Genomic DNA, 26991 nt, shown 5'->3' on the forward strand with positions numbered 1-26991 from the left:
TTTCTCTTTGGTTTCCACATTTCCTTTAGCAGTTTTGAACACTGGCCAGAGAGTCCGGACCAATGAGCCGGCCGGGACACGGTGACTGAATGTAGTAGAGCAAGTTGTTATCACCAGAGAGACTGCAGCTTCCACTGTTATCTGCTGTGTGTGGAAGAGGTCTGCTTAACTGGTTTATTTTAAGGAGCAGCAGATATAAAACTTCCTTTGACCTCAGGAAGTCTGCAGGATGTTTTCTCGCCTCGGTGTTATCGATGTTTGGCACGATGTAAAGAGTAGTGTGTGTAATCATTTCTACATTTAGCTGACGCTTTCATCCACAGCAACGTACAGCTGCTATATACTGTATGTCAGAGGTCGCACGCCTGGATCTGGATCTACGAGGGGTTAAGTGCTTTGCTCAGGGACGAGTTGGTGGACGGGTCACAGTGGGGAATTGAACGCAGGCGTCTTATCCACTGTACCATCACCACCCCTGTTCATACAACATAACTATTGTGGTATAAACTTCTGAAGTTCAGGTGAAATTCATTTAGGATTAGTTATTATAGTTTAGTGTTCAGATAGATCAAGTAGTCTCTGTTACAGTTACAGTCTGTTGTTCCAAGGTAATGATGTACAAATTATATTTTTAGTGCTTTTAGATTTACTGGGAAACTCTGGCATGATTCATGGCTATTACACAGAAAGTACCAAAGGTTTTTCCAGGTTACCAGAGCAACAAACAGAACATTTGTACAGTATTACCTTGTTTAGAACATGAGGCAGGATTATATAAGTAATATTTAATAAAATACCAATTTTGATAGCTAAGAATTTTCCTGTGATTTTGAAGGCATCACGCTGATAGTCACCTGTAATGTTGTGAAAACATTAACTTATATTACCTCTTTATTATCTGGTTATTACCCCATTAATGTCCCCTTATTCCCACGTTTTAATCCAAATCCATTGTTACCAAAATATTACTATAATGTTTCCAAATAGTTTTGCCTCGTTGCTTTTTAAATGTGTTTCCACATTATTCCTCTTATCACCCTGTTGCATCGTTTCCTGGCTGATGTTACCACCGTTAATACCAAGCTATTTAATTATTATGTCTTTATTATCAAAGTATTACCATGTTGTCAAGGGGCTGTAAAGTGCTACACAGTTAATTATCATTTCATTAGTGAAGTTTTATATTTACAGGTGTTTAATTATTCAGAAAGTCTCACTGAGAAACATGTGAACTACATAGCTGCTGATACGTGTAGCAATTTTAAGTCTCTTTGGATAAAAGCTAAATGAATACATGTAATGTAGTGACACTGGGGACGTGTCCCCACTGCATCTGGAAATGGCTGATTTTTCTACTATGCAGTTTGCACCAAGAAATGTTAAATAACAAATGAAATTGCTTTGAGAAAGGTTTATTTGCACAAGAACAGGCACTAAAATTTAAATATAGAAGAAACAAATGTGCATTGTCTAAAAAAAAAGTAAATTACCATAAAAACAAGCTGTTGATTACTGCATTTTATTCTGTTGGCTTTTTTTATTATGAGCTGTCACCTGCCAGCTGATTTTCTCGTTTTGTTTGCCTTCATATAAAAAATACATTTCCACCTTAAATCGGAGCAGAAAATGTCTCCAGATTGCAGGAAATTAAGTTTTTAATGCTCCAGTTTTCTGGGGGAGGACCCTCAGACCCCCAGCTTGTATTTCAGCAGTATTTCTTCTTTTTCTTATTATTAATAATAATTATTATTATTATTATTTCTTCAAAACCGTGTTAAACCTCTTCTGGTCTGGTTCTCGTGTATCATCACGGCCCTGATCTGAGCCCTGATGTCCCCCCACTTTCAACACAAAGTGACGTCAAACACGCTGTTGGGATTTATTGCCAATAATAAAGTCCAGACGAGCAGCGGACTGGTCCTTCAGTCCGGACAGAAGAAAGTCTTCTGAATGTCAGAATCACAGTCTGAACAGAAGCAGGTTCCTTTTTAACAGGGTATCAATGAAACCTGGACCGGTCCTCTCAGGCCTGGCCGGTGCAGGTGTGGGCGCGGAGCTGCACGTGTCTGGTTTCTCCTCCGGGAGGGGCGGGGACAGTTCGGCTGGGCGGTGATGAAGAGGAGGAGCAGCAGCTGGTCCTGGTTCAGTCTGTCGCAACGTTTTCTTCTTTTCTTTGTTTCACTTGAGAAGTTCTGATGGACGAACTCTGACCGGGTCGAACCGGATTAAAACTGGACTAAACCCGGATTAAAGGCGGAGGACCAGCAGGACCCTGACCCGGAGTGGGACCCGGAGCGGATCAAAGGAGACTGGGCTCTGTTTCAGGTCTGGTTTCTGGGTGTTCGGATCAGAATCCGGATCATGGGGAATTAGGACGGACTGCGTGGAAACTTTTATTTTTGTCTCCATGGAGATGGGAGTTTTTCCCGCCAGTTGAGGAGCTGATCCCTCTCTGATCGAGTACCAATACTCTGTATTGATCGTGTATTGATCAGCGGGATGGCCGCGCGCCTCTTGCTGCTGCTCGCGCTCTGGACCTGCGCGTACGCCAAGAGCGCGTTCCCGCTGCGACCCGCTTATAGTCTGTACGCCGGCGCGCACGCGCACGGAGCTCGCGCCGCCAGCAGACACAGGTAGGTTGACACGTGCACGGAAAGCCTGATGATGATGAGGGTGGAGATGAAGGAGGTGACGTCAGGGTCTGGTGATCTCTCCGCAGAAGAGTCTCTGTGCACGCACCAGATGTTTTATTGTGAAAGAGTGGACAGGAAGTGTCAGGAGGGTGCCGGTTTGAATCCCGGTCTGATACTGCAGGTCCAACTGTTCCTGGTGATGTCACAGGACAGCTGTGTTTCCATGGTAACCATGTGAAATGAATCAGCTGATTAAATCTAGTTTTAGGTGTACGTTCATGAAGTTCATGTTCAAACATTCCCATGATCCTCTGCGTTGGTAACCAGAAGGTTCCTGGTTCTCCTGACCGCTCCTGATGAGCAGCTGGCACGCGGCCCTCAGGTGGGTGTGTGTGAACCGGTGGCATGTCGGTTCTCAAACGTTTTTCCATCAAGGACCCTGAACAGAGACCAGACTTGGCCCCGGGCCCCGTCTGATCAGGCTTTAGACGTTAATCTGTCACTGGGAAACTTCTCGGTTCGAGTTATAACCAAAAGAAATGATTCACCTTTTTGCTGGGGACACCCTGGAACCCCCTCAGGAACCCCTGGGGGTCCCACTTTGAGAACCACTGGACTAAAAGCAGCATAATGTGTGAATGCAGATCATTTCCACAGAGAACACCTGAGAACTCTTTCCTGCTCTCCAATGACTGAGTTTTATTCTGACAGCACTTCCTGTACAGTTATTACGTCCTGATGCGGATCAGAACCGCTTTGATCTCGTGACGGTCGGGTTCTGTTGACAGAACGTTTCCGTCGCAGTGGAAACAACGTGTAACAGCGAAAGGTGTTTCCTGTTGTGAGAGGGTGACAGCAGAAACAGAGGGGCTGAATAAATGCTGACGAACATGAAGCAGTGAACCGTCTGCTGTGTGATGATGAGGAGGTTGTGACCTTCCTCATGTTCTCCGCGGTTCTCACCACCGGCTGGAAAACAGGAATATAATTAATAAAAGAGGGTTAGAAACGAGACAACCTGAGTTTATTTTGATCTAAAATCATTTTCTTAATTCTCCTCCTTCCTTGTTTCCTCACAAACTGCTTTAATCTGCTCAGATGGGTCTCACTGCCCCCCGTGTCTGTCTGCTCAGGTCACTTTGTTCACACGGTGATTCAGCAGCAGGTGTGAGACGGTCCAGATCACCAGCAGGTGTGTTGCTGTCGCTGTACCTGTCCGTGCTTTAACATCCCCACCCCGGTCGCTGTTACCAGCATTACAGCCTTGAGCGCCTCCTAGTGGACGATTGGGTTTCTGCAGCACCGTGCAGGTCTTCAGGGTCACTGCTGGATCCAGTGTTTCCGGCTCCACGCTCTGTAGACGTCCCCGTGTGGCTGATGAGATGCGGAGGCCTCGTGTTAAAGAGGTCCTGACTGATGCTTCTGTAGAGAGGATTTTGCTCTGGATCAGTCCTTTCTCATTTATCCAGTGGGGTTCAGCTCCACTCTGACTGGTCTGCTGACATTATCAGTTAATGTTCACTGTAGTTGTGTCGTAGCTTCATGTAGGTGGAGTCGTGGTAAATTAATAATAATAATAATATAATAAAGAATGATTACTTCCTACCTTGTGTTGTGTTGCAGAGAGCTCACAGATATTGATCTGAACTAGTGGCTTGTTTTATATGTGAGCGGAAGTTATTAAAGCACCATTGGAGGACTTTCCAGGTGATAATAACACACAAACTGTCATCACAAAGTAGTATTTTTATTATTTCATACGAAGGAGACACTGGAGATACGAGCTTCATTGGTCAACAGGGAACCCCGCGGGTTTCTTTAGAACTCTGTACAGAACCAGCTTTCTGGTTGAAATCAAATCCTGCTTTGTGATATTATCAAGACTTCCTCTGTGTCCCCCGGGGGCCGCTCACAGTACCTGGGTGGTAAGAATCCAGGCACAATCAGCAGGGGGTCCCGGACTGTCGCGGTCCAAGAGAACATTTCACAGGTGTGAATGTGAACCAGTCAGTCAGTGATGAGATGTATTGAAAAAACAGACGGACATCGTTTTTTTAACGTTTTGTGTAACTTTATTTTACTAATCAGGATGCTGCTTCCAAATCTCCCTTAATTGGGTCAGTAAGGACCCGGCGGCAAGTCTTCAGGGTCACATGGTTCTCCGCAGCCCGAGACTAAGTGACTCTCTGATAATGGAGATTCATGCGCGCCCTCGTGTACGTGTTTACAACATGTTTCAAAGTCCTCAAACTGAATTCTGCACGTCTGATGATGTTCACACACACACACACATACACATACACGCACACACACACTAACACACACACACACACACTAACACACAAACACACACACATACACACATACACGCACACATCCATTTGGCAGTAAAGCAACTGTGATGTCATCAGCAGCAAACTGAATGACTCATTTCCTGTAGACAGAGTGACATCACTGTGTTAATTCTGCAGATATTAAATCTCTAGTTGTCTCTGTGGACTCTGGTGAGTCTGTCTCTGTGGACTCTGGTGAGTCTTCTTTGAGGACTCTGGTGAGTCTGTCTCTCTGGACTCTGGTGAGTCTTCTGTGTGGACTCTGGTGAGTCTGTCTCTGTGGACTCTGGTGAGTCTTCTGTGTGGACTCTGGTGAGTCTTCTTTGAGGACTCTGGTGAATCTGTCTCTCTGGACTCTGGTGAGTCTTCTGTGTGGACTCTGGTGAGTCTGTCTCTCTGGACTCTGGTGAGTCTTCTGTGTGGACTCTGGTGAGTCTTCTGTGTGGACTCTGGTGAGTCTGTCTCTGTGGACTCTGGTGAGTCTGTCTCTGTGGACTCTGGTGAGTCTTCTGTGTGGACTCTGGTGAGTCTTCTTTGAGGACTCTGGTGAATCTGTCTCTCTGGACTCTGGTGAGTCTTCTGTGTGGACTCTGGTGAGTCTGTCTCTCTGGACTCTGGTGAGTCTTCTGTGTGGACTCTGGTGAGTCTTCTGTGTGGACTCTGGTGAGTCTGTCTCTGTGGACTCTGGTGAGTCTGTCTCTGTGGACTCTGGTGAGTCTGTCCGTGTGGACTCTGGTGAGTCTGTCTCTGTGAACCTTCTTTGGAGAACTGTTTGGGTCGTTAGGGCTCCTGGATGTTGTAACGACAGGGTTTATGGTCGTTGGAGCCACCTGAGGCCAAAAGAGAACGTTAGTTTTGTTTCCTGGGAAGAGATGAGAGGACGGTTGTTGGAGGAAGATAAGTGGTGTCTCAGACCTCCTCCCCCGTTAAGCGACAGTTTCTGGACCCGGCTGTAAATGGATTCCTTGACCATCTGTCCTCTGTGTCTAAAATGTGCAGGTGGTCCTCGTGGTCCGTTCTCTTGGCCGGCACCTTGTTTTCTGACAGGTACACTAACAAACTTTACATTACAGCCAGTTGGCTTAACCACCAAGCGGTCGCTAAAAACGCAACGGCTCCAGGGTGCTCGTGTTTAAGATGCTCGTGCGTCACCCTAGTGCTGCTGTGAAATGTCCACTCTGCTGTACGCTGCTTGACCTGAACTTGTTCAGGGTCGTCCTCTCTCTCCGCTGCTCCATCGTTCCTACTTACTAGCCTTGCAGGGATGGCAGACAATGGCAGATATATTTAGAATTCGTTAAAAACTTTACTTTAACCGCCTTTAATGTTGCCGCTCCTCCTCTGATAAACACGTGAATTACTTTGAAGTGATGAACTTGAGAGAAATGAGGGGACCGTTCAGTAGAACTGTCCCCCTGTAAATCTACGGTCAGGTCTGTCAGCAGCGTAACCTCCAGCGCTCGCCGACTGTAGCATTAAACACGCTGCTGTTTGTGCACGCTCCGTCGACTCCGGTCAGCTCACTCTTTTGTTTCGTATCGAGGCAGTGCGCCCTCTGGTGGGCAAACTATGCAACACTCATGACCTGAGGGAAACATCTGTCTGTTTCTTTTTTAGTAGTAGTCACAAATCGGCTCGAGCATGTGTTAAGACTTCATTGGGCAAAATGTTTTAATGTCTAGTTTCTGCGTTTTATTTCAGTTGGGCTATTTGACTGAATCTGCAACTCAGAGTTCTTAATCACAAAGAAATAGATGTCTGTGAAGGTTCTCTGTCATCCAGTCAACTCTCTGCAGATGGTCATTGTGGCGACAGTAAACAGCAGCACAGATCTGTCATCAGAAATGTTCAGTTTAGTGAGTCCGTGTTACAGAGCTGCAGATACTCTCCCTCTCTCTCTTTGCTGTATAATGTACTGATGCTGTAGACGTGTTTTTGTTTTTTTTACATGTAATCAGGATTGTTCCATGAACAAGCCCTGGGGCCCGAGGTGTCTGGGGCCTCTGGTCCAGTTTGAAGTACGGATGTCCTGATCCTTGATCTGCCACCAACCACTCTTTGTATTTGATGTGCGTCTTTATTTTGCAGCTGGTTCTCCTGAGGAACAGAAAGCATGAAGTCCCACAGTCAGATATTTAAATTCAGCATTGAATCATCTCAGGCTTTATGTTATTTTGTGTCTCCATGTTAACTGTAGATCTGCAGTAAATATTTAGTTTGGGTTGGGTTTCTGTGTCTGATGTCACTCATGCCTTCAGCGTTGCATCATGTTTTTAATCCTCGGGGGGGCACAGTGTACCAACAGTTTGTCTTTTTAAGGTGGAATTGTTTAGACAGTGTGTGGTGGTCAGTTAGATTTAATTTGGTTTATGAAGATTAACACAAGGAGAACTGTATTCCATCCAGATCACCCCCCCCCCCCCCCCCCCATCTCTCAGTGTGGAGTGAATGCAAACCAAATGTTTCTCACACACACACACACACACACACACACACACACACACACACACACACACACACACACACACACACAGGGCATCTGTATGCTAGTGCTTCCAACCAAAATGGCGTGCATGTACTCACCAGTGGAAGAGGCGCAGTTCGTCCTACAGTGACAGGCAACAAGCCAAAAGGTCTGGTGTTCAAATTTCACCCATTGTGCAGAACCGGATCACTCTGCAGCTCCATCCTGTTCTCCGTAGACCCACCATCTGCTGCTGCCTTCTGGTTGTTGTGGCTGACAGGGGGTCATGTACTGAAAGACATTTCGTAAGACATAAGCGATATTTGTCTGACCTGAACTGTGACTGGCTCTCCGGATCCCCAAAAGTTTTCCCTAACACGGCGGTTTCTGTGGCCTGGACACCAAACAGAGGCCTACCGGAACTCACTTCAAAATTGAACCAAGATTTCTTTGACAATTTGAACAAACCTAACGAGACCTTGTGGGGAGAAAAACAAACGGTTGGAAAACATGTTAAAAGGACAAAATAATTTGGGGAAGAAAAGGGAAATGGCAGAGTAGCTGGATTTGTAGGATCTCTCCCTGGAGCTTATACAGGAATCAAAGCACGGATAATCAGCACTTACCCCTAACACGCCTTCACTGGGCCACAGGGACAGCAACAAATACAGGACTACATAAAACAACATGATCTCAGAGCCCAGGTCAGTTAGGCTGATGGCAGCTGTACTTCACCTGGGTCTGTGGGACTTGTTAAAGATATCTATACTGGTTCTGTGCTTGTACTGGCCCATGATCCAGCATCTACTCTACTCCCAAACTGTAAATTATAGATAACAATCCATGCCAGATATTAATGTTATCAGCTCCATCAGGCCCCTTCAAACTGGCCCCCAGGTTTCCTTTAATACATTTTCAAATATAAACTAGGACTCGACTGAATACGTGGTGCTTATTTACTGAGAGATGCGCGTCCAGATTTCCCAGACTCCCCCGCTAATCATACTGACTAACAGTCAGTAGTCAATGTAAATCCATTGCTCTCCATTGTGCAAATATCCAGAGTTGTAACTCAACCTTGAGATGGAGACAGATCTGAGGAGTGCCGTCAGGCCCGTATTCTGTCTGGACTGGCTCTCACAGATGTCGCCGCTGGAATGCACAATTGTGCACGCTCATATATATATGTACGCGTGTTCACGCACGAGCCGGTTATCTTTTCCGAGCTGCAGTTTATAAACACAGCTGCACGCTGGCGGTTATCAAACGTAATAAATAGCTGTATTTCACTCTAACAGAGGTCAGACACAAAGTCTGGCAAGAGAGAGACGTCACTGTGATCTGCTGACATCACACATGGAGAGGAAACAGTTTACCTGACTGCTGGTCAGTCTGAGCTCGTTCTCTTCTTGTGCCCAGAACGATAATCATTCTTCATCTTCTCTTCAAAATTGTAAACACTGACACGAGGTCCTGCTTCATTTACGTAGTGCACGTATAGGACGCTCCGGCTCTGATTGTTAATAATGTTGCAGGTGGCCTGTTGGTTGAGGATGGCACTTTTTTAAGTACATTTTCCTGATTATACTTTTTATTAGCTGGACGTTGCACATGATCTGGACGTTAAAGATCTGTTTGGCGCTGCAGCAGGAGAAGTTGAATTCCTGCTTGTTGTTCTGGATTCCAGAAAAATCAACATAATTGAATTGAAACACAAAGAGACACAGTTTGTCTGCAGCTGATCCAACATGGCCGACACAGCGACACATTCATCTTCGTCACACACCGATGACATCAGCAACAGGAGACACACAAAGACAAGGACGAGTGTGTTGTGTGTAATGAGTCTCATGATGATCTGCAGTCTGTGTGAATTTATCTCAGCAAACAGAGAGTTGTTTTGAAAAAGTCACCTGTTAACATGTGGAGCCGCAGCTGACCGACAGAACCACGACTACATCCATCAGGACAGTCTGATCAGAACGCTTCATTTATCCTTATATTCCCGTTATAGAATTTGTGAAAGGATTGCAAAGAAATGTCACGTAAGAAACGCAGCGTCCTATTTGACGGACAGAGTGAGACCTCCTCAGTTAGACTGTGTACCGTGGTGCCATGGGGGGCAGAGATCTTGTACCGTGGTGCCATGGGGGGCAGAGACCTTTAGCGTGGAGGTTAAAGGTTTTTATCTTGTCAGGAAGTTGATGGAGTTCAGTTTTTGGAATTTAAAGTGAAATTAAACTGTAAAACATAGTTGAGGTGGACGGTAAAGTCACGGATGAGCAGAACACGTTAACGTCTCCTACACAGAGCCGTGCATCAAGTAAGTTGATTGGTCGGGTCTCGTCTGTCAGGAGGCGGGTAAAGAAAACATGGGGAAAAAAGTTTAGGATGTGCAGGTCTGAATAAAACAGGGCCTCGTCTGTCCACTAGGTTTTCATTGGTCACATGATCAATAAACACTGAACTCTAATAAAACATGAACTTTCTGGTGTTGCTGTTTGTCTCGTCATGTGACTGAAACCTGTGTGTGTGTGTGCGTGTGTGTGTGTGTGTTGAACAGGAACTGGTGTGCGTTTGTTGTGACAAAGACGGTGAGCTGTGTGGTCGAGGACGGAGTGGAAACCTACGTGAAGCCCGATTATCATCCCTGCAGCTGGGGGAGCGGACAGTGCAGCAGGGTGGTGGTGTGAGTACACACACACACACACACACACATATCGGAGACAATAAGCCCCGCCTCCGGAGGCTCTTGCTGTTGCAGATCGGAGCAATATAAGCCCCGCTGAACTGTTTCGTGTTCAAATTGCACCAAACGTGAGTCCTGAGTCCACAGCAACACCCCCGCCACGTGTGAAGATGAACGGTTCCTGACATAATGGAAAGAACACACACCCTGTTTATTAGAGAGATGGTTGTGTGCGTTCCCTGAGTTTGCTTTGATTCTTCTCCTGACACTCAGTGATTATTTAATGACTGTATGTTGTTCGATATCGAGCTCACTGCTGTCTGACCTCTGCAGCTATCGGACCTACATGAGGCCGCGGTACAAAGTGGCCTACAAAATGGTCACAGAGATGGAGTGGAAGTGCTGCGACGGCTACAGTGGAGAAGACTGCAACGATGGTCCAGCTGGAGGAGCAGGAACCCAAATTTCCACCACCAGACCTCAGCCCAGACCAGGACAGGGGGGAGGAGGCAGTTCTGGATCTGGCCAGAGCGGTTAGTGGATTCTCATTTGACACGTCTGAACATAAATCCTTAGAAAGACCCTATTGTCAACAGAAAAACCTCTTGGACCTCATTTCCTGTGGCTAAGCCTGAAAGGTGACAGTAGCCATGTTTCCATCTAATTGTTATTTTTTTTAAGCGGACTTTTGTAATGTTGCAGCGAGCATCACACATGGCTGTAATAAACAAGACGAATACGAAACAAAACCAGCCGCATGAACATGATGACCATTGAGCTTAAAAAAATAGAAAGGGGTCCTCAGGAATGTGTTTCAAGCGGGCAAACTGCTACCAGACATGTCTCCGCGCGTTATGGGAATGTCAAGCAAGACGCTGACAGCAGAACGACAAAAAGACAAAAACCACCTCAAGCCAGCGTAAAAATTCTTTTGTGAAATCCTTTTCTAATGCGACACAGCTAGTGAGGACAGGTTTCTCAGTTACTGCTCCGCACCAGCAGCAGGATGAACCCACATGGGCCCCACAAACTGGATCTAAAGTAGGGTTGGGTATCGTTTAAAATGTTACGCTACCTGCACCAAAACCAGTACCCTTACAGTGATACCGATACCAACAGTACTTCATCACTCTCATAAAATGCCACCTGTTGAAGCCGTAGTAGCTGATTGGTCACCTATTATTAGTTTTACTGTTGTTATGGACAAGCAAGGTGATCTATTTTATTTTTTCTTGTTTCAAATAACTGCTACATAAAAGTTTTGGGAAACAGATCCTGCTCGTCCTGATTAGTTCAAGCTCACAGGTAGTTTTATATACGGGGAAAGCTCGGGAGTTTCAATAGTTTCATCAATAAACTGAAGTGAAAGATCTCCGAGTGCTTTTTCCTTTAGTGGTGAGTCAAACCTCGAGTCAGAGTCTGTTTAAAGAAGTCACTAAACTACACTACAGACTCTCAGAGTAAAGAGAAGCTGCACGTCCAGCAGATGCACCTGAAGCAGCCGCAGCTGCAGTTGGAGGCTCCGTCAGGAAAATCAGCTGCTGCGCCACAAAAGCTTGAACTGGTGTGATGGAACGCAGCGATCAATCAGTGACAAGTGATGGAAACTGCAAATAAAAATGTTAATGGTTAATGGTGCAGGCACATCAGGAGAAAAAGCTGCTCTTCTCTTTCTTTCTGTGTGTTTGGCTGCAAGTGAAACCACACAAAGTCATTTTCTGCTACCATCTGGTGACAGAAAGTATCAGCTGAAGTTCTCTTCTGTAGCGAGTAGTGATGCCCGTCCCTGATCTAATGTCCAGGGGTTTCCCCCTTTAGACCGGCACAGTGCTGATGGAGACCCTTCTTATTCTTTACATTTACACATTATGGATCCAGATCAACTCCATAAACCAAGCACCACCAGAGAGACCACATGTTGTACAGATAGCATGTTAAGTTTGAATTAGTCTTCCGGTGACGCTGATCACTGAACCCTCCTCAGGATCCAACCTGCTGGAAACCATCGGACCTTCTATAAGCTGTGCTGACCTCTGCTGGTCACCAGTATGAACTGCTCTTACTGCGGCCCCTCCACCGTCTCTACTGGACTGTAAAAGTTGCTTCTTCCTTTTCTTTCAGGACGAGTTGAGAACGAGAAGATGAAGCAGCTGGAGGAGAAGATCCAGATTCTGACCAGGAACCTCCAGGACCTTCAGTCCACCCTAAATAAACACTTGCAGCAGGAGGCCAACAAACCGGGCTTCACCGGAGGAGGAGGAGGAGGTTCCTCTTCAGGAGGAAGGAACCCTGCTGATGCAGCTCAGCCGGAGATAAAAGAGACAATTCACAACATTCAGACCAAACTGGACCAGCTGGACAACCGCACACAGGTGAGTCACTGTTTCCACTCTACCTGTGGGTACTGGAGGGTCAGTCAGGTCTCTGTCAGCACACAAACTCATTGTTTTATTGATCAGGCAGCGCTCCCAATGTTGTTGTTGTTCTTTTTCCTACGGTGAAATCTGTCATCCATCCATGAAAATAAACATCCAAAGCTCTGCTGGCGTTGTGGGCTCAGTATTCTGGTGCCACAGCAACAGTTTAAAACTTTGAAGATTCATAACAAATGTGTCTTACATGCTACCACTTTTCAACTTTCACTAAAATGTCGAGCAGAAATAGGCAAGAATGATATTATTCAATATATCTGACACAAGTCCATCACTTTTTCTCAACATCTCCTCCCGCGTTCACAGCGAGCCTGCAGCAACAAGATCAGTTTGAGAGGGACTGAAATTAACATAGCAGTCCTGTCTGATATTCAGACATGGTCATGAGGTAAAAGCTGATGGAATCACTTTACTTTAATCACTACACTAAAATTTAGCTGCAGCACTTTCAGATAGACATCAAGCGTAGAAATTTCTGCCTAATGGCGTGTAGTCCAGCAGTAGGAACTTAAAAGTTATCAAACTGTGGTTAGATAAAAAGGGATTCTGTGGAAACACTATTAAATGTTTGATTTCAATACCAGAACAAGGCTGAGGGTGTGGTTAAAACAGTGAGTCGGTTTATGAGAAGCCGATTAAATCTAATAGAGAGATGATGAACGCAGCGCTAAGGCTGTCATTCTCAGCGTCTACATGAATATTCCCTTCACCTTGTGGACCAGGCGCTCGGTACACTTAAACAAATTTATTTTTATAGACTATATCGATCCACACATCTATAAACTATCACTTCCATGGCCACAGGTGTATAAATCAAGCACCTAGACTGCTTCTACAATTCAATTCAGTTCATTTGTAAATGAATGATATTGATATTTAGGCTACAGTAAATACCACACAAATGAAAAATAAACTTTCTACTGGTACTTCTGTCACCAGTTTCGGTGGGACGGTGACACGCTTCAGTCAGGAGGGCAACATGTGCTTTGCTGATATTTGGCGCCATCTGTTGTTCTGGGTGAAAGTTAACATTTAAAGTGCTAGACCCCGAAATAAAGACGAGAGGAGTTTTTGGGACAAATTTCCAGGAAAAAAAACGTATCGTTATACCAGTTATATCATTTAGGCTAACATATTCTCCATCAGCCAGCCAGGACTCAGTAAGACAAAATAAATCAATATTATAATCTGATATTAATTCATTTACTAGTACACCTTTAGAGGAGAGAGATCTGCTGTTTAAGAGTCCACATTTCATTCTCCTATTCTTTTGTACTGTTGGAGGGGGCAGACGCCGTCACTATGGGGTTTTCACTAAGTAACTCCTGAAATGGAGGAGCAGAGAAGTGTGTTAGACTGCGACTCTGCCTCCTGGTCTCTGGGTTGTCATGGATTTGGTCCGCTAATAAACTTGGCCAGATTTCTAGAAATGAGAGCTGCTCCTTCCCAAGTGGGATGGATGCTGTCTCTCCGAATCAGACCAGGTCTTCCCCAGAAAGTCTGCCAATGATCTACAAAGCCCACATCGTTTGCTGGATACCACCTCGACAGCCAGCGGTGGAATGAGGCTATACATGTTTGGCAGGGGTGCACACGACTCAATATTAATCTTAGTGACCTCCGATTGGCTTAACCGGGAGTCGTTATCGCCGACGTGAATAAAAATCTTCCCTATTTACACTCAGTCGGGATTCAACGCCACCCGCTCTGGCCCCAGGGATGATAACTGCGGTCGCTGTTATGAGATCTGTTATGAAATAAAAATTGAATGCCATAGAATTTTAATGAAAACTGTAGCTGATGTGTCGCCAACAGGCCCACGATAAAACCCTGGTCAACATCAGCAACCACCTGGTCAATGGGAAAGGAAATGAGCTGGACGGAGGAGGACTGAGTGGAGAGAGGCTGAGCTCGCTGAGGGAGGAGATCCTGAGGGAGCTGGAGAGGAGGGTGTCGCTGTCCTGCTCTTCCTGTCAGGTATCACATCCACCTCCTTTAATGAGCCAGTAATCCAAAACAACATGAGGCCCCCGACCCCCTGAGGGCTGAAGCCAACATGTCTAGGTCAGTAAGATGGATTTCACTGTTGTGTGTTCTGCAGGCCGGCGTGGAGGATCTGCGCAGACAGCAGCAGGCGGACAGGGAGAGTATTCGAGCTCTGGAGAAGCAGCTAAATGCCATGGACGCTCGGTACCGGCAGGGCCTGGACGGGCTGCGACGAGAGGTGGAGCGTTCGCAGGGATGCTGCGACGCCGTCGGTGACCTCCAGGACCGCATCACTGACGCTGAGCGCAAGATCAGCTCGGCCTCAGAGGACTTTGATGTTTTGCAGAACCGCCTGGACAAGGAGCTCAGCGGGGGAGGAGGAGGTTTTGATGGAGGCGTAGGGGGAGGTAGGAGGGATGTCGTGGTGACGGAGGACAGACTGGACGGTCGACTGAAAGACCTGGAGCGGCGGATCAACAGTACTGTGCAGCGGACTGAACAGAGCTGCTCATACCTGGAGAACGACCTGAAGGACTACTTCCACAGAGAACTGGGAGACCTGAGGGCCGTGTTCCTGGACCGCTTCGATGACCAGGCTTTCAGGATCGCAGACGTGGAGCTGGAAGTGGGGCTGGTGAAGGACAGGGTGAGCGAGCACCACAAGAGGCTGTCGAAGCTGGAAAACAATACCTCCCTCCTGAGCCGGAGGCTGGAGGAGTGCAGCTGTGGAGGTTCTGAGGGGGGAGGACGAGGAGGAGGTGGAGGTGGTAGGGGAGATGGAGGAGGAACAACAGGAGGAGATGGAGGAGGTAGGGGAGATGGAGGTGGAACAACAGGAGGAGGAGGAGGAGGAGGACTGTCTGGAATGGGGGGAGAAAGAAAAAATACAACAGAGAAGTCTCTGGAGTGGAGAGTGGTCGCCAACGAGGATCAGATTCGACACTTTAACACTCGACTGAAAGACCTGTCGGTGTCCGGAGACTCTCTGTACGACAAGGTGAGAGCTTTTACGCGCCTGTAATCACCTGGTGATGTTTGAAGGGAAGTGCAGATACAAATACAGACAGATTTAAACACAGTGAAGAATGAGGATGACCTTGACGACAGACACATAAACCAGTCTGAACACATTAAAGTTATTAAATTCTGTTGTTGATTAAAAGGATAACTTCCCCGTTACTGTTTGATCGTTATGAATATTAACATGTAAATGGTCTCGAGGTTGTGGACCTGAGCCACGACGTGCGGAAGATCAAGGCTCTGACGGGGGATCACGGCGAACACTTCAGTCGCATCGTGACAGAGGTGGAGCTGCTGGGCCAGGACTGCGAGCTGTGCGGGAAGGTGGAGGACGAGCTGCAGAGGCTAAAGAATCATTCCCAGGATGCACTGGGGCTGATGCAGAGCCACATCAACAGCCTTCAGGTCAGACTGGACTCAGGGGGAGAAGGCTGCTCCCAGATCTGTTCGCACCTGGAGGACGAGGTCCGCCTGCTGCGAGACGACGTCAGCAGGTGCACCGGCCAATGTAAAACCGGGCCGGACACACCCTCAGGTCAGATCAACCAATCCAGTGATTGTTCACTTCACCCTTGTTTTCTCATTCTTGCATCTTGTTCTCATGAGAAAGAAAATCTTTGAGTGCTCAGGTGTTTCACGTATGGATAGACATTCCAAATAAGTTTAAATTGACCAAAGTTCTTTACACTTTTAACCATGTTAACTAATGTATTTAGTCGGGGTGTGACGAGATCTCGCAAGATTCACGCAATCTGCATTTTTCACACGCTCTCACGCCACACATCAACTTTCTCACGCAGTGAAGAACCAGTGTTTAACGTGAAAAGTTTTGAACACAGGAGTCCAGGAGTTTCTAACTGATTACAATGAATTAATTTCTCATTGAGGTGAAAAGGAACCACAGTCACATTTAAAGAGGTAAACAAAGACACGAAGAAGAGGGAAGACTAAATCATGACTCAGCAGATATTAAAGAAGTAGATCTACAGGAGAAACAGATCTGAGAGCTGCACTGAGTTAGACTCTGTTAGAGGGTAAGAGTTTGAATCGATAACCTGCAGCCTGCAACCTCCAAAAAACAGAGGAGATGGTCTTTGACCCGAGGCACCTTGACAAGCTGTGCAACAAATTGCAGCAGAGGCTTTATTTTTTAAGGCATTTCAGGTTGTATGGTGTGAGCATTCACATCATGAGGATTTCTTAGAGAGTGTCATCAGATATGGAATCACTGTATTGTTCGGCAACTTAACACTAGAACAGCCTGGTCAGGTTTTATTAATGCAAATAACTAAAAAAAGTCAGCCCTTGACTTTTCCTAAATATGTGTTTAAAGTTTTCTGTATCTTAGAAGGTACTAAAATAAAACACACAAGATTTCTGAGCAAATATACCGCTGACCGCCACCACGGTCATATAGACCGCAGTTGCCATATTATACATTATTACCATATACGGTGAGTTTTTACAACATTACATGTTATATATGAGTGTGGTTTTATTGTAAAGCAAAGTGGTCCATTTAGAAGTGAGACGTGCAGCAGCAGGAGATAATTGAATGCACATAACGCACGGTGCCGTCATCATAAACATAAATAGGCTGTCAGACTAAGAAAACAGCCTGCTTTGATGACAGGTTTCTGTCTGCTGTCCTGTGGATGGGTCATCCGCAGCGTGTCGCCCCTGTCTTTTAAAAAGAATATTTTATTTGGATATTTTATGAGGTTTATGGGTGAAGCAGTATAAATCACTTAGGAACCAGGACTTAAAATGCTTCAGCAGAGGCAGGGACTCTGTATATGGATCTCCACCATCCCTCCCAACAAACTGCTTCCTGCACATGACCGTTGCGGCGCCTGCAGGGGGTGCTAGAATGTTGGCGGTCTTAGTGTTAACAGTTAAGTTGAAAAACAAGTTTGCTAACATGCACAAAACAGGCATGGAAACTATAGGGAGGAGAGACTAGGAGTCTTTCCAGAGCCTGTATGACCAGGCAGTTATGAAACAGGCCAGGAAAATTTAAATCTCCCCTCTTCCCTGAATACAAAACCCTGCCATCAGGAAGAAGACTCTGTGTACCAACATGCAATTATCAATTATGCCGCCTTCCATTAAGCTGCTGAATAGAGCTGTGTGCAATAAATATGTGAGCACTTTAGCACTTGTGATCTCGGTGCACTATATCAATGTGCAATGAACATACTAGCACCTTAGCACATGCACTTTAATCAATGGAATGGAATCCATGTTGTCAACAATGTCATTTTTCTTCTGTGTTTATATTTTCCTCGTGTGAAGTAAAACACGTCAATGCTTCTCAGGCTCTTGTTGATGGTTCTTATGAACCAACACTACGCTGTGCCCAAGCAGAATTTAAAGTTAACAACAATAAAGTTAACCTAACCTATTGGTGCAGAAGAATTCACCAGAATGTAGGAAATTAATGCTCAAGATTTTCATATAATTCAGCTTCATTTCTTAAAAATAGTATTAAAATCTCTTGTCTTGTCTCGATCTCGTGAGCTCACACCCCAGAATCACTGCTCGTCCTATCACAAACCAAATTCTGTATTTCACTGCCTTTTTCCACAAAAACTGTTGGCCCTGCATGAAACATCCAGGTTTGTTCACATTTGTGGGCCTTTGGTTCCCTGAAGTTTGTCTTGTCAGGCAGAGTATCCTCACTCTGTTTATGGCCTTCATCAAACTCCACATGTCTGACTTCAAATTATAAAACCAACCAGCCACAAATCTGCTGTTCTTACCTTTAGTTTGAATATTGTTTCAGTTATTTACAGAAGGTTAAACATTTGAAAGAAAACTTTTGCAAACTAAACCCCTGCTAGGTGGCGGTTCTGGTAGCACTGGTGGTACCAGTGGACGTGGACCTGGGTTGGATGCTGAGAAGCCTCTAGATGGCCACAGCGTGATCGGAGGCTCCATCAACAACAACCAGCTGAAGACACTGCAGGGCGAGCTGTCCGAGGTCATCCTCACCTTCAGCTCCATCAACGATACCCTGAAGGGGCTCGAACACACGGTGCAGAAACACGGCAGCGTCATCACCGACCTTGGTGAGCCCGGCTCAGAAATACAGAGTCTCTGGATTCATTGCTCAGCCTTTCTTGGCTAACATTTATTCATCCTCTGACAGGAAACACCAAGGATAAGATCATCTCTGAGCTGGACAAAATCCAGCAGGAGGTGACGGAGCACATCGAGGAGAGCGGGGAGCGCCTGGACGGGATGGGTCGGGATGTCCAGCGGTTCGAGAGCACGCTGCTGGTGGAAATAGGAGACTGTAAGAGGTCTGGAGAAGGGTTGGAGAAGAGGCTGTCGAAGCTGGAGGGAGTCTGTGGGAGGTTGGACGGTGTCTCTGACTCCATCCTCAAGATCAAGGAAGGTACAGTCATTTTTTGTGTTTTGAGTGTTTATCCCATATGGTGTTATGTCCCGTCCTGTGGTGTGTCCCGTCCTGTGGTGTGTCCTGTCCTGTGGTGTGTCCCGTCCTGTGGTGTGTCCTCTCCTGTGGTGTGTCCTGTCCTGTGGTGTGTCCTGCCCTGTGTTGTGGTGTGTCCTGCCCTGTCCTGTGGTGTGTCCTGCCCTGTGGTGTGTCCTGTCCTGTGGTGTGTCCTGCCCTGTCCTGTGGTATGTCCCGTGTTGTGGTGTGTCCTGTCCTGTGGTGTGTCCTGTCCTGTGGTGTGTCCTGCCCTGCCCTGTGGTGTGTCCTGTCCTGTGGTGTGTCCTGCCCTGTCCTGTGGTATGTCCCGTGTTGTGGTGTGTCCTGTCCTGTGGTGTGTCCTGCCCTGTTCTGTGTCCTGTCCTGTGGTGTGTCCTGTCCTGTGGTGTGTCCTGCCCTGTCCTGTGGTGTGTCCTGTCCTGTGGTGTGTCCCGTGTTGTAAAGGTCCAGCGCTGAATCTGTTCTAAGTCTTACAGTGGTTAAAATTTCCCAGTATGCTTTGGGGTATCGGCGGTAGATTAAAGTTTCTGTACCTCTTTGAATTTGGTGATCGCTGCAGCTTTTGCGTTGGCCTTAGGATGAGTACTGTAGTACTGTAGTATAGTACTACAGTACTATACTACAGTAACGTAACCAGTTACTTTTATCACGCAGTAATAAGAAATGTAATATTACTTTTTTAAGGAGTAATTAGTAGCCAGTAACTTCCTACAGTTTCTGAGTAACTTGCCCAACACTCTGTATCTGAGCCAGCGTCTGATGGACATGTCTCCATCAGTGCCACCAGACAAGCGTCCCTGCATTCACACAGATGACGCGATTCGTCCGTCTTATTCCCCAGTGATTGGACGATAGGCAGAGTCGGCGACTCCATTGTACATTTAAGAGAAACTTGCGTGCGTTCTTGACTGTTTGGGAATGAATATAACCAAAAGCAAGTCCATGTCTACAGCTTAACCCCCCGTGCTGTGCCGGGTCCCATATTCAGGACTGAACCGACATGTGTCGAGCTTGTGGACGTGTGTTTCTGGTCTGAATGACTCAGTCGTCCAACACGGAGGAATCATGGACTTCATTCAGAAGAACCAAGAAGAGGTCTACAGCAAGATGAAGAATCTGAACTCGAGCCTGAACCAGGTCTTCAAAGAGCTGCAGAGTTTCTCTGAGCGCGAGATGACCGGTGAGCCGGACTCTACTCTTCTTTTCTGTGGTGGACAGTTCAAGTTCAGACAGTCTGTTTGTGTTCTTTCTCAGCTGCTTCAGTCCTCCAGTGAAAAGTCATGATGTGTAAAACAGAATTTTCATGTCTTGTTGTTTGACTTTGTCTTGGTGACCAAAATGGATTAACCTGTTTACAGTAAATGAACTTTTCCACAGGCTCATTGTAGAAGTTCCCACATGAAATGTCGTCATACAAAATGCTTGTCAGCTATCTGGTGCTGATGAAAATAGGAACAACCCCAGGTTTCTTTTCAGCACTGAGTCACAGCTCTGTTGAGCCAACTATTCTCATAGCTCTCAGTAGTTACGACTTCATGAGCTTCTTTAATGATAAAATTCTAGCTATTTGAAACAAAATTCACCAAGACCTCAACTGGCACCATCTTACAGGAACCTTAGAAACAGCTGTGAAACCAGATATATCTTTAGACTGCTTTGCTTCCCTCAATCTTTAACAACTAACTTCAATCATTTTTATCTGATGATGGTGCCATAAGAAAAGGTCTGCAGGCCCCACAGAGCTCTGTTGTTTCTGCTCCATGTTCGATTCTGAAATGCTGCTTTGCTGTGATAAATCAGCTACACGCTAACACGCTAACACGCTAACACTTTGTTAACAGAGGGTTTCTGTGTGGATCTGTGAGCTAGCTTCACCTTCACAAAACACATTCAAACCCCTCAGTTTAATACTTTTGTTCATATTATCACACAGGCCTGCCGGGACCCCAAGGGCCCCCTGGACCCCCGGGAGAGAGAGGCATCAATGGGCTGCCGGGTCCACAAGGGCCCCTCGGACCTCCTGGACGACAAGGTGAAAGTGGAGCGCGAGGTCTGCCCGGTACGACATATTCAGTACATTTCAGTGTAGAGGAACTAAATTCATCTTGGATTGTTGCTAACCTCTGCTCTGGTTTCTTACAGGTCCCAAAGGTGAACGAGGTGCGTCAGGTACGTGGTTTTCCACAGCAGGAAACGTGTGTCTGTCAGTAGCGTTGGATAACCTTTCTCATTCTGAGACGCAACAGCAGCAGATCTGTGAACAGTTTTATAATGACAGCGAGAGGCTCGACTGCAGAGTCACACAGACCCGTCACTGTCTGCTTTAAACCGGGTCCTCTAACCTTCGACACCTCTGTAGCCTCAGAATGCTTCACTAAAAAATAAAAAGTTTTTTATTGTTTTAAAAGTCACAAGTAAATCTCTCAAGTCTCAGCACTCAAGTGGAGTTCCAAGTCCAGACCAGTCGAAACAGTCCGAGTCAAGTCCTAAACTTTGAGTTTGGAGTCTTAAACAAGTCATAATGAGAAAACAGTTATTTAACAGTCATTGACTTAGGAAACATCATTCATTAATAGAATTTTTAAATTGTAATACTTTGTTTTTTTAAATGATTATAAATGCAATATGCCAAACGAGGGTGAATAAGATGTCGGTTAGTTGAGTCGGTGTTAACTTAATTGGAGTTGGTGCGTGTTGTCATAAAAGCCATGCAGGCTTCTGAACGCCGCGTGCTCCATATTTCCCCCAGAAGTATGCACGTTGATGGTGTCAGGATATGAGGAGTTTAAAGACACGTTAACGGTCAAGTCAAAGTCTAATCCAGGGAGGCATCGCATTGAATAAATTTGTAATTATCTTCACGGTGTTCTCTGTAGGCTGATTCTCCATTATGTGTTTTATGGGCTCTTCTTTTATGTGTAATATGATTAGGATGTAAAGGTACAACTGCACATACGGTCCATTGTAATTAAAGAAAAGGAGGCAGCGGAGAGGGGGAATAATCTGAGAGAAAATTTAATTTCCACGATTAATCTACAAGTTAAAAAAAACTCACACATTTATGAGAGAAGCTTCACTTTGCAAGGCTGCAGCATCACTCACACGTCTGCCGTGTAGTATGCATGCAGTGAAAAGTTATATTAGACTTTGCATTCGGTTTAACCCACAATCACTATCATGCACCTTACTTTGCTGTGGATTGGCCGTATTCGGAAGTAAATTTCTGATTTTTGTTCTCGTAAATTTGACACTTTCATCTAGGATTTATTTTCTCGGTTATGAACCCCGACCCTGGCTCCCTGTTTCTCGGACACATAAAATAGTCTAAATATGTGAAAGTATTATTAATACTTCTCAGTAACGCTGAGTACAGATGGTGTGTATTAATACTTCTCCTCAGTAACGCTGAGTACAGATTGCGTGTATTAATACTTCTCCTCAGAGTACAGATAGCGTGTATTAATACTTCTCCTCAGTAACGCTGAGTACACATGGTGTGTATTAATACTTCTCCTCAGTAACGCTGAGTACAGATGGTGCGTATTAATACTTCTCCTCAGTAACGCTGAGTACAGATGGTGAGTATTAATACTTCTCCTCAGAGTACAGATGGTGTGTATTAATACTTCTCCTCAGAGTACAGATGGTGTGTATTAATACTTCTCCTCAGAGTACAGATAGCATGTATTAATACTTCTCCTCAGTAACGCTGAGTACAGATTGCGTGTATTAATACTTCTCCTCAGAGTACAGATTGCGTGTATTAATACTTCTCCTCAGAGTACAGATAGCGTGTATTAATACTTCTCCTCAGTAACGCTGAGTACAGATAGCGTGTATTAATACTTCTCCTCAGTAACGCTGAGTACAGATAGCGTGTATTAATACTTCTCCTCAGTAATGCTGAGTACAGATAGCGTGTATTAATACTTCTCCTCAGAGTACAGATGGTGTGTATTAATACTTCTCCTCAGAGTACAGATTGCGTGTATTAATACTTCTCCTCAGAGTACAGATAGCGTGTATTAATACTTCTCCTCAGAGTACAGATAGCGTGTATTAATACTTCTCCTCAGAGTACAGATAGCGTGTATTAATACTTCTCCTCAGAGTACAGATAGCGTGTATTAATACTTCTCCTCAGAGTACAGATGGTGTGTATTAATACTTCTCCTCAGAGTACAGATTGCGTGTATTAATACTTCTCCTCAGAGTACAGATAGCGTGTATTAATACTTCTCCTCAGAGTACAGATGGTGTGTATTAATACTTCTCCTCAGTAACGCTGAGTACAGATGGTGAGTATTAATACTTCTCCTCAGAGTACAGATGGTGAGTATTAATACTTCTCCTCAGAGTACAGATAGCGTGTATTAATACTTCTCCTCAGTAACGAGTACAGATGCTGTACGCTGAAGGGAGTCTGGGCTTCTCAGCTGGAAAGAGGAGAGCTGGATTTAAGAGACCAAACGAGTGTCATTGTGAAACAGCATTTTATCTTAATGAACTTTTTATTTTATAATCGGTGGAAACCAAAGTCGAATTAAAGGCTAATTAAGAGTAAATTTGACTATGTTGACACGCTGCACAGTGCTTTTATATCATGTTTGGACATGAGGAGTCAGCTCGAGCTCAGTGAAGTCACGTTGGTGCTAAAGTCAAAGTTGAGATGCAAGTATTCTTTGATTTTCGAGTCGAGTCTAAAGTCGTCATATTTGTGGCTCGAGTCCGCACCCCTGCTAAGATGAAGTGAAACGTGAGGCGTCCCCAGATCCACATTCTGCTGTGATCCAACCGGTGATTTCTTGAATGTGTGTTTTCAGGGCTGCCTGGTGTCGATGCTCACGTACCCAGACTGTCCTTCTCTGCCGCTCTCACGTTTCCCATGGAGAGGGCCGGAACCATCGTCTTTGACAAGATCTTTGTCAATGAAGGAGACTTCTACGACCCGAAAACAGGTAAAACCGAGGGGCGATGCCGAAGCCCACGCCGCTCCTGATGGCCCAGCGAATCACCTGCACCTGTTTTACGTGTCACAAATATTTAACTGTTTAAATGTTTCCTGGTGTTGATCCGAGCTTTAACACAGCGACTCTGTCACCTCCAGGTATTTTCACCGCCCCCATAGACGGACATTACTTCTTCAGCGCCATCCTAACCGGACATAAGAAGGAGAAGATCGAGGCAGTTCTGTCCAAGTCTAATTACGGCATGGCCCGCGTGGACTCCGGAGGCTACCAGCCTGAAGGTCTAGAGAACAACCCTGTGGCCGAGGCTAAAACCACCCCGGGATCTCTCGCCGTCTTCAACATCATCCTGCCTCTGCAGACTCGGGACACGGTCTGCATCGACCTGGTGATGGGCAAACTGGCCCACTCTGTGGAGCCGCTCACCATCTTCAGCGGCATGCTGCTGTACGAGGACATGTGAAGAGTTCATACTGACGAGCAGCATTGAGATTCATGACAGACCTGCAGGAGGCGGCACCATAAAGTATGATGTCACTTCCTCGTTGAATCTTTTACCTGAACCTTCGGTCCCGGACCCACTTCTGTCTGTTCTAACAGATCACATTGGTTTTATCGTATTATCCTACAGAGCGTTTATGTCACTTCACATGTGGATGGATTTAATCCAGTCAGCTGATCTGATGTGGTCACATGACCTAACTTCAGAGCAGCCCTGTGAGGATCAGCTGATGCCTGCCGGCCTGCTTCCTGCTGCCGCTTGAAGCTTTGAACACATGTGTTGAACAGTGTAATATGTCGCTGGCGTCTTTGTGTTTGTGGACCAAGGTATGGGACAGACAAATGGACGCTCATCGCCATCCTTAAGCCCCGCCCCCCAGCAGGTCAGACGTTGTCATGGCAACATGACAGAGTGACTCTAAGCTTCATGTGTTTTCTGAGATTTGTTCCCACTGTGAATGTTTTATATGAAGCTGCATCTTGTTCCATTAGCGTCACATCACAACTGTTATCAAATCCCATGAATAAATATTTAGATCATTTACTTAAAGGTGCCGTAGAATCGTCATTTTCAGGTTCAGACTTAATGTTTTTAAGTGTTAAATGTTTAAAAAAACACATTATTTTTGTCATCGTAGCTCCAGCTCCTCTTTTCAGCCTCTGTCTGAACACTCAGTGTTAATTCATGTCTCTTTAAGCCCCCCCACCCCCGAATGCCCAGTTGCTTCTGATTGGCGAAGTTCCCCAAGCACAGCAGAGGGGCGGGGCCTAACTGCAGAAACAAAACTTTATAACTTCAGTCTCTGGTTGATGGATTAGCGGGTAGTTTAGCTGCTAACTACTGCTAACAGCAGCTGCTGCTAGCCGCTCAGTTAGCTGTGCAGCTAGTCATCCTGTTGCTGATTCTACCCGGACTGGAAGCTCGGTGCTCCGGGGGCGTGTTGGCGTTTCCACATCTAACATCAGTACAGAAACTTTGGACCGCTGGTTCAGAGCCAGCTGATCACAGCAGCTAGCGTTAGCAGCAGCTAGCAGTTACTGTAAGGTAAGCAAAAAGGAAAGCCAGAGGACATCAGAGGAAAAACCACAAAAGACTTCCCTTTCCTTCAGAACCGTAAAAACTCTGAACGACCTCCAGCTCCATCAGCTCGCATGACCGCTTCTCTGGAACGCGGGCTGGTCTCTGAAACCTTCTTGAGGCGTAAACATTAAAGATCCCAGATGTTACATCACATCTAGCCCCTTTTTTTACGGGGCCTTCTGCATGTGAGAGGTTTACATATGAAGGAGACCGAGGCTCACGGTGCATCAGCTCCATGTTCTGAACTTTTTTTTTATTCAACAACACCGAGATAAATACAGTTTTCCATTCTACGGCACCTTTAAAGGCATAATATATAGAATATGAAGTATATTCCAAACAAAACTGTGGAAGAAGAAGAATCCCTCTCGGTATCACGTGTGAGCAGCGGCAGCGTTTGGCGTGTCTGTGTCTGCAGAGACGCCAAACGCTGCCTGTGTTTTCTTATTATTTTGCTGTTCGGGACGTTTCTGGGCGTCGTGATGTCGTAGCGAGCAGTTACAGACAGCATTCACACAGAAACCTTCCCGCAGGTCACGTGGAGGCGTGGCCGCGTTCATGTGCTTTAGGATGTAGCTGCCGTGAAACAAGATCTGGTTCACTGCTTTCTCCTCGCTAACGCCGCTCTCTTTATTCTTCTAAATGTTATTTAAGTAAAAGTTTTATTTGAGAAATGTTCCTAAAGCAGTAGATGTTAGTTTGGCACAGAGGAATAAGATATATCAGCTCTTGTTAGTGGACACAATCGTGTTGCTTTGAGTCTGAACATGAGATTTGTTGACAAATGTAACACATAGTTTCGTCATTCGCACATGAGGCTGAGAACAGCAGACTGACGTTTCATCTGATGACGCTGTTAGTTTGGAGGATGATCACGGTTCTGACAGGAAATCTGCAACACATCGACACTTCCATCAGTAACCTGGTTTTCTCTTCACTGTCTAATAAACTGATGCACGACGGATATTCAGAGCACTAACGCTCTGATCATTTCCAGAGAACGCCACATGTGACCGAGTGATGTTAGAAACTTTGTGCTCCGACGGGCTTGAAGGCCGGTTCTAACCTGTTTTAACATTTAACACTTTTGTGTTGATGAATTATTTTCACTTCATTAAACACGAGTCAGACCCAGCGGGTTGTTTAACAGTCTGCTGGGTTTTTCAACGTATGACTGGTGTGTTGTCTCCATCCCTGTGATGTCACATTAACAGGGAAGCAGAAATGTTTGGTGATCACAGGTGTGAATGTGTGAACCGGATGCTCACAGCACTGAAGCCGCCTCTTGAATCGTTAAACGCGCTTTAACGCAGTGTCACTCCCTAAAACAACTTCTCCGCTGTGAAGCTGAATATTAAACAGAGCTGGCTGAAGCTGAACGTGGTTTACACACAAACACTGTTCACACTTGTTTCTAATGGTTAAACT

At 45.7% G+C, this 26991-nt stretch overlaps 1 protein-coding gene across 2 annotated transcripts; it reads left to right on the top strand.

The window, feature by feature from the left end:
* The first annotated feature begins 2125 nt into the window (after positions 1–2125).
* On the top strand, positions 2126–26734 carry LOC119889964 (EMILIN-1-like). 2 transcript variants are annotated; one of them, XM_038700920.1, is made up of 14 exons: positions 2126–2633; positions 9994–10119; positions 10453–10652; positions 12241–12491; positions 14367–14528; positions 14653–15534; positions 15759–16092; positions 18401–18628; positions 18709–18957; positions 20003–20194; positions 20948–21073; positions 21157–21174; positions 23838–23972; positions 24122–26734. In XM_038700920.1, the coding sequence occupies exons 1-14, from the start codon at positions 2500–2502 to the stop codon at positions 24442–24444; spliced, it is 3360 nt and encodes a 1119-aa protein (XP_038556848.1). In that variant the 5' UTR covers positions 2126–2499; the 3' UTR covers positions 24445–26734. The 2 variants fall into 2 exon arrangements, with proteins under 2 accessions (XP_038556848.1, XP_038556847.1); XM_038700919.1 differs by having other exon boundaries at positions 2127–2633; positions 21157–21183.
* Positions 26735–26991: the final 257 nt, after the last annotated feature.

Source organism: Micropterus salmoides, unplaced genomic scaffold (genome assembly GCF_014851395.1).
Source record: "Micropterus salmoides isolate LMB-PRFRI ecotype aquatic unplaced genomic scaffold, ASM1485139v1 Ms_hic_scaffold_6, whole genome shotgun sequence".
NCBI lineage: Eukaryota > Metazoa > Chordata > Actinopteri > Centrarchiformes > Centrarchidae > Micropterus > Micropterus salmoides.